The following is an 8,498-nucleotide window of genomic DNA, read 5'->3' on the forward strand; positions in this document are numbered from 1 at the left end:
TGGAATTGGGGGGCTGGAGAGATGGCTCAGTGGTTAAGAGCACTTACTGCTCTTACAGAGGTCCTGAATTTGGTTCCCAGCACCCACATTAGGCAACTCCCTAATGTGGTAACTCCAGCTCTAAGGGATCTGACATCCTTTTCTCTTCTCCCCAGACACACACACACACACACACACACACACACACACACACACGTAAAAAAGGAAATCTATGGGCGTGCGGGTTTCTCGGAGCACCAGCTGCTGGGCGTGGCGCCGGTCTCCCACACGTCGCTGGAGTGCGGCGGGTCCCTCGGACCGCGTCTGCTGTTTGGGTCCCTGCTTCTCCGCGTTGTTGAGGCTCTCTGCTGCCGGGGCTGGCCCGGTTGGGTTCCGTCCCAATCCACCGTGCACTCTCTCTCTAAGTTCGGGACCCATCAGCTCCGGGTCACGAGGGGAGGTGCAGGATGGCGAAAGCTGGATTTCTGTGAGTCGCGGTTTACGAAGAGACAGCTCTCTCCTGAGAGGCAGGATCACACAGAACTCAGCTCAGTCAGTGGTACAGCCCCTTTATTCAGTGACTTAGCTCGGCTCCAAGTCTTAGTGATCCAGCTCCGATTATTGAGGGAAAACCAGGATACTTTATACTGTGGGGGTAGTGGTAAAAGCCTTAGCTGATAGGTACTTTGTGGGATGCCCTATTTACATATGGAAGTGGGCTCCTGCCAGGCTGTCAGACTGCCTGAAAATCACACAGGAAAAGCTGGCAGTTCCAGAGCCTGAGGCCATGGCTACTTCAAAAGATGAGTCAGGAAGAAGCCGGGGAAGGCACCCTGCTGATAAAAGGAGTCTCTGCAAATGAAGCCGAGCCCATAGGCTATCCGGACATGGAGAGACTGCTACTTTACACAACAGGGGTCCCCAACAGAAATCTTAGGGACTGAAGAGATGGCTCAGCAGTTAAGAGCACCAGCTGCTCTTGCATAGGACCTGAGTTCAGTTCCCAGTCCCCACATGGTGGCTAACAACCGTCTGTAACTCCAGTTCCAGGGGATCCGATGCCCTCTTCTGACCTCTGTGGGTATTGCATGACATGGGTGCACTTATATACATGCAGGCAATACATTCATATACTAAAAAATAAATTTTAAAGATGTAAATCTCAGGCATCTTTTTTGCAAGGGTATGCCTCTCTCAGACAGGCTCACACATCAAGCACATCACTGCTTTACCTCAGATATGTCTGCCTGGGGTATACATGGGAAAGAAGGTCATGAAGGCTGGCTGTCATCAGGATTTTCAGGCATTAATAGGTGTTAAGCTATGTAAAGCTAGTTCATAGTCTAAAATTACAGAGAAGGTTCAGCTCCATCATAATTTCTGCTCATCTGTTCTATATACAGCCTACCTCAGATCTGGTCTATACTATGTCATGATTTGCCTTAGTAGAACTGGATTCAAGAGAATATTGGAATAAGATAGAGTTGATTGTCCTCCATTGCTAACCCCTGTGTACAGTTTTCATAGTAGTTTCCAGGTTAGTAAATTCACTGATGTTTCTCCATAGATCACAAAATTGGGAAGTCTTTTAGAGAGTGAAGAAGACCACTACAGCAGACTCATTGAAGAGAATGACAAGTACCGAAGACATGTGGGCAGCTTAATAAATAAGGTGCAGGTTTTCCTACAGAAAAAGTCTTTCAAAAACTGTCCATGGGTGGGGCTGGAGAGTTGGCTCAGTGGTTAAGAGTACTGGCTGCTCTTACAAAGGACCAAGGTTCTATTTCCAGCACTCACATGGCAGCTAACAACCAACTGTCCATAACTACAGTTCCAGGGAATTTGACAGCCTCTTCTGACCTCTGAGGCATTGCACAACATGAGTGCACTTATACACATGCAGGCAATACACTCATACACATAAAATAAAAATAATAAATAAAATATTTTTTAAAAAAAGCTGTCAGAGGGCTGGAGAGATGGCCCAATAGTTGAGGTTGCTTGCCGCTCTTCCAAAGGACCCTAGTTCAGTTCCCAGCACCCATATCAGGTGATTCACAGCTGCCCAGTAACTCTGATTCCAGGGAATCCATCCTCCTCTGACCTGGAGGGTGGGAGGAGGGGGGAGGAGAGGAGAGAGAGGAAGGAGATAAAAAGACAAATAAAAACAAACAAAAAAAAAACTGTGTCTGATACCAGGCTGTGGATGGCATAATTGACAGAGTGCCTGCCTAGTATGTGCAGTACCCTGGGTTTGATCTTTCCAGGGCGGATCTCCACGCCAGTGCACGCACACACAGGCTAGGAGATGACTCAGCAGTTAAGAGCACTGGCTGCTCTTGCAGAGGGCCTGGGTTTGATTCCCAGCACCCACATGGTAGCTAACAACCATCCATAACTCCAGTTTCAGGGTACCAAACACGTCTTCTAGCCTCCATGCGCATTGCACACATAGGAGCACTTACATACAGGCAGGCAAAACACTCAGACACGTAAAATAAAAATAAATAAGCTGCATTAACTTTAACCAAATAGACTATAATCCTTAGTTGTATTTGTCATTGTATGGAAGGCAACTTGATTGTAATCTTCTCACTGGAGCTGTTCAATTTTGAGCACTTCAGTTTTTTTAGGCTAATGAGTAGGCCTAACTCTATTTTTATTCATATTCCTGATGTCAAAAGAGAAAGAGGATTTTTTTTCTGTTGCAAATTTTCATTGATCCATAGTCAGATAATTAAATGTTGACTTGTAAAAAAATTTTAAATATTATTTCTATTGTATGTGTATGAGTGTATTGCCTGCCTGAGTATAAGTGCACCTGTGTTGTGTAATGCCCTTGGAGGTCAAGAGAAAGTGTCAGATTCCTGGGAACTGGAGTTATATATGGTTGTTATCCTCCATGGACTTGTAAAGATTTTTTTTAATTTTATGTGTACAAGTGTATTGCCTCCATGTATGTGAGTGCATCTGTGTCATGCAATACCTCGGAGGTCAGAAGAGAGCTTCAGATTCCCCTGGAACAGGCGTTAAGGAAGTTCATAGGCACCATGTGGGTGCTGGGAATTGAACCCGGGTCCTCTGCAAGAGCAGTCAGTGCTCTTAACCGCTGAGCCATCTCTCCAGCCCTGTAAAGATTTTTTTAAAGGATAAAGTAAATAAAATTATATAAAAATACTAGAATTTATCAATTTTGATTTGTTTTTTTCCAGGTAACATCATATGAAGAAATTATTAAATGTGCTGACCAAAGACTTGAGATATCCCATTCTCAGATTGCACAGTAAGTTCATAAAACTTAACTTCTAATTTTGAGAATATTTACCTACATTTTATCTCATTCTCTAGCTTCTAAGAGCTTTTTCTCAGACTCCTGGAAAAAGGGAAAAATGAGGCTATATGTCTGTCATTCAGGATAACCTAAAACTGTGTTCCCAGACCATGCATATTTGATTCAGAATAAGCTATCTTATTTCTTTAAAGCAAAGTTGGTGTTTTACTTTGATTTGGCAATTTTTTTTAAAAAGGAGGATATTGCACCAAGCATGTGTACCCCTTTACCTCAGCACTGGGGAGGCAGAGGCATATGGATCTCTGTAAGCTCCAGGCCAGCCTCATCTATATAGTGAATTCCAGGCCATCTAGGGCTATAAGGATACACTGTCTCAGAAAAGAAAAGAAAGAGAAGAGAAGAGAGGACATTGCCAACAAAATTGGCATCATCTAAACTGAGTCGAGGTGGCTAATTCTAAATACACATTTTTTCACCATTAGAAAAAGGATATGGGGTATGGGAAAACTGAGAAGAAAAAAAGTGAGTTCAGTGTGATGTATGTCTCAATCCCAGCTTTCTAGAGGCTAAGGCAGGAGGATAGAAAATCAAGGCCAGACTGAGCTACTTAGCAACTTGAGGCCAGCCAATCTGTGCAGCAGGAACCAGTCTCAAAACACAACAACAAAAAAACAAGGCCTGGGAATTTGGCAGTAGTAGTACCTACCTAGCATACACAAGGCCCAACTCTGATCCTCAGCACCACAAGAAGAGAGAAAAGGTGTTGGGGGAGGTGGGAAACAGTAACATGCAGCTTTATAAATTTTGACCATTCTTTTTTTTTTCTCTGTAGCCCCAGCTGGCTGGAACTCACTATGTAGACCAAGCCTCTGCCTCCCAAGTGCTGGGATTAAAGGTGTGTGGTTACCATGCCAGGTTCCAGACCATTCTTAATACAGCTGGTCTGTTTAATTTGTAGACTGCTTAACAATAGGGAACAGCTAGACTCTTCTTTTATTTTATTTTATTTATTAATTTTTTTTTTTTTGAGGCAGTGTCTCCCTGTAGCCATAGTAGGCCTAGAAATCACTATGTAGACCAAGCTGGCCTCTATCTCACAGAGACCTGCCTGCCTCTGTCTCCTGAGTGCTGGGATTAAAGGCCTGCACCACAGCCCCTACTCCAAGCTCCTTTTAATTTTAATGAGTGATAAATGAATTAGAAACATCTCAAGAGTTGGATTACTGGCTGCTCTTACCCAGGTTTGGTTTCTAGCACCCACATGGTGGCTGACAACTGTCCATAACTCCAGTTCTATGGATCTGACACCCCTTCTGGCCTCAGAAGACTTTGCATACATAGGTATACTTACATATATGCATGCAAAACACTCAAACACATAAAAATAAAATAAGTATAAAAGAATCTCAAAAACTTTAGAAGATATTAACATAGTTTTCAAGTAAAATAACTTTGCATTGCTTAGAATCTATTCACAAAGTTACTAAATGCATGCCAAATTTTAAAAAAATCGATGTATCACCAAGTGCCAGGATAAAACACTCAAATAAGTGTTCTTAAATTTCACAGTTTTCTATTGATTTATCATCCTCAGTTCTAATTGCTATCCCACCATTCAACCCATACTGGCTGTCTCTAGAGTCCAATCCTAAATGGAAAGCATGTTTCTCTCAAATTGCAAGCTCCTTGGGACTACTGTACAACGAAATGGAAAAGATGGGGATTGGTTTTTTACTGTTGTTTTGAAGCAGAACACCTGATAGACAATGTCCCCATTTTTTCCAGAAATTTCAGATGTAAGCAAAATTTAAGTTTGAAGATGGGATGGGAATGTTGTATACGCAAAAGAGAAGTAACATTAGACACCACCCCCCACATCAAGCTATCATTTTGGCCATATAACTTTGCTGCACTTATTTTTGAAGTTAAGATGATTTTAGTTTGTGTTGAGGAAGAGACCTGACATCTGAGTCTTTATTAAACCTTACTAAAAGTATAGTCAAGTCTGCCGCATATCAGAATTCCCTTGAATGTGGTTTTAAAAATACTTGAGTGTCAGCTTGGTGGGCTGCTGCATACCTGCAATCCCAGCACTTGGGAGGCTGAGGAGGCAGGAGGATCACAACTTTGAGGCCAACCTGGGCAAGCCACATAGTGAGACCTTGTCTAAAAAACAAAACAGAAAACATCCAAGAAACCAAAAGCACCAGCAGAGAGAATGGGGGAGGGGGGGGAGAGAGAGAGAGGGAGAGAGGAGGAAGAGGAGGGAGGGAGGCAGGGAGGGAGGGAGAGAGGCCAGAGTGGTGCATGAGAGAGACAGGATGTTTGAGAGACTGGAGGGGAGGGGTTGAAGAGGGAAAGAATGGGAAAGGACAAGGAGACAAGGAAAGGGGAGAGAGATGCTGATTCAAAGGGCAGCCCGGCCATCGGATCTACCACTTACTTGCCCTACTGCTGTCTACTTCCGTGAGTTTACAACTTTTAAGAATTTTCGTGTGCAAAGGACTTTTTCTTTTTTTTTCTTTTTTTTTTTTTTTTTTTTTTTTGGGATCTCCCTGTAGCCCCAGCTGTCCTGGAAATCACTAGGTAGAGCAGGTTACCAGGTTGGCCTCAATCTGACAGAGATCCATCTGCCTCTGTCTCCTAAGTGCTGGGATTAAAGGTGTGCACCACCACGCCTAGCCTAAGAGAGACTTTTGTTTGAGACAAGGTCTTACTATGTAGCCAAGATTGGCCTAAAACTTGCTATGAAACCCAGGCTAATCTCAGAGTTTGGAACTCATAGAGATCCACCTGCCTCTGCCTCTCGAGTGCTGGGATTAAAGGCGTGCGCCACACCGGTGCAAGGGACTTTTTAAAAAGATGTCACTGGTTTATATCTAATCCAAAGAAAAAGGATCTCGGCAATTTGGGACTTTATGGGTTTGGTTTCTCTTTGGGGGGTCCAGGTAGCACCCTTGCTTTAGGCTTTCGAGGACCTTCTGAGCCCCCACAGTAATGAGGTGGCCACTTGGCGAGTCTAACGTGACTGCCAGCGATCGCTGCGCGGGTCCTGCTTGGGGAAAAAGAGAAGACGGTGTCCAGCAGGTGCCAGACTGGAGGAGCTCTAGCACAAGAAGCATTTTCTCCCCGCGCTTCCCCTCCACCACTGTCTGTGTCAGTGGCTACAGACCCAGCCACGGAGGGAGACCCAGGTGGTCAAAGACGTTATTCTTTCCGAGCTGCCCCAACGGGAATCAGTGGTCATCTCCGTGTCCTCAGCAGCTTCATCCTCATCCTGGTCCTCCCCAGGGAGCAACAACCGTACCTGCGCACCCTCCACCTGGAGGATCTTCTCAGCTATACAATCAACACAGGGACAGAGCCCTCCCCCAGCACTCCCTTCAACCTGGTGGACCAACATCAACAACCTGAGTTAGACCCGGCACCCCCAGCCTCTGGGAGCAGAGGGCAAGTTTGTACTGAAGTTTGTGCCTAGAGCCCCTGTCATCAAATTTGGCAAGGCCGCCCTAACTGCAGCCACTTCATGGAGGTGGTGCCCAAAAGTGGCTGCCCACAGTGTGCCCCAGGATCAAGCAGCAGGCAGTCTCCTGGTGTGTCTCCTGATACATTATTGTTGGGTCTCTAGAGGCCCACTTAGGCTGGGAACCCCAGTTCAGGAACTGAGCAGCCCAATCAATGCACAAAACTTCCTCCTGGGGTGGCAGGTGCCTAGCTGGGTTACTCCAATACTGGGTCCAGAGGAACTGCTGCCCTGCTGCTTCCCCCAGGATGCCCCATCACCCAACTACCCTTCCTTCCTGAGAAGACTGGAGTCTGCAACTCCTCTACCAAGAGCTCATGCCACCTGGTTCCTACTTGGCAGAGGAGCCCAAGCCACAGGGAATGAAGGTCCTGGTCCTGGAAAAGGGTGGCCACCCACATGCGTCAGTACCTGGGCTGTGGAAAACCTATACCAAGAGTTCTGATCTCAAGGAACACTTGTGAGCCATGCAGGTGAGAAACCTTACTATTAGCTCAGACAGCTGTGGGTAGAATTCGAGGTCCCAATGAACCGGCCCTGGCACTACTGCAGATACACAGGGAACTGGTCCTTCCAGTGCTAAAAGTGCCACCCACCCTTTTCCAGTACCATTGCCTTACACATCTCTCTTTCAAACAATAGACAGGGCACAGATTTCCAAGAAATAATTCAGAGTTCCCTTACCACCCCCAACCTTACACACTTTTCCTACAATGGGAGGACTCCCTAGCTGGCAGGCACTAGAATCATGGTCACCAGGAAATCATCTTGTAAATGGATACTCTGAGAATCAAAAGACAAAAATCAGCAGGTGGTTTCTGAGACCCCATCCTCTGTCATTCCAGTTCCAAATCCAACTTGCACATGGCTGGACTTACAATATGCTAATGGGGTAACTGGAAGTTTGTGGATATCAGGGCTTCATTGAGATCCATGAATTAAGGAGAGGGAAGACCAAAATCCCTTGAATAGTAGATCAATGATGTAACATAAATATAAAGATCTTCATGTGTTCTGTCTGCCTTTTAAAAACCATTATTGATGTTAGAGGAGGAAGAATTTGGCTACAGAAAACATTCTAATGGGCTAAATGATGGTGCTAAATGGTGGTTGTGGTTCTAAAGTTACCAAATTGGAGGTTGGGGGGAATGGGTGTTCTCTGTCTTCTGACCTATGTTTATGACCCAAACTAGGTAAATAAACCTGGTTTATATCTTTGACATTTTGGGGAATTCCCATGATTGTTTGGTTCGTATGTATCCCTGTGTGTACACAGGCTTGCCTGTACATGTGTATGTTGGAGGCCAGAGGATAACTTTTGAAAGTCAGTTATCTCCTTCCACTGTGGGTTCTGGGGATTGAACTGAGGTCTGGCCTTATGTGGCAAGAACTTTTACTGGAGTTATAAAATGAGTTTGGTGGTATTCCTTCCATATCCATTTTATGGAACAGTTTGAGGAACACTGGTGTAGGTCATCTGTAAGTATAGAATTTGACTGTTGGACCCCCAGACTGGGGTACCCAACGTTCACGGGAGGTCGCACCCCAATAACTCAGTCCTCAAATCAGGAGATGCAACAAGCATGAGGATTTATTGGCGTTTTGCAAAACGGACTCCCACCTCACTCGGAGGACAGAAGTCCAGAGCCCAGTTCACAGGTTTCTTTTAAAGACAAGCGGCGGCTATGTGCCAAGCAGAAAAGC

The 8,498-nt window shown here is 45.2% G+C and overlaps 1 protein-coding gene across 1 annotated transcript in view; it reads left to right on the plus strand.

Annotated features, from left to right (window-relative positions):
• Positions 1 to 8,498, plus strand: part of Cage1 (cancer antigen 1) — a 63,459-nt gene that overhangs the window by 33,739 nt on the left and 21,222 nt on the right. Inside the window, exons 10-11 of the mRNA XM_008831646.3 lie at positions 1,547 to 1,651; positions 3,192 to 3,262. Coding sequence (XP_008829868.2) covers positions 1,547 to 1,651; positions 3,192 to 3,262 — 176 coding nt within the window. The remainder of the gene's footprint in view (positions 1 to 1,546; positions 1,652 to 3,191; positions 3,263 to 8,498) is intronic.

Source organism: Nannospalax galili, unplaced genomic scaffold (genome assembly GCF_000622305.1).
Source record: "Nannospalax galili isolate Female #2095 unplaced genomic scaffold, S.galili_v1.0 scaffold72, whole genome shotgun sequence".
In the NCBI taxonomy this organism is placed as follows: Eukaryota; Metazoa; Chordata; class Mammalia; order Rodentia; family Spalacidae; genus Nannospalax; species Nannospalax galili.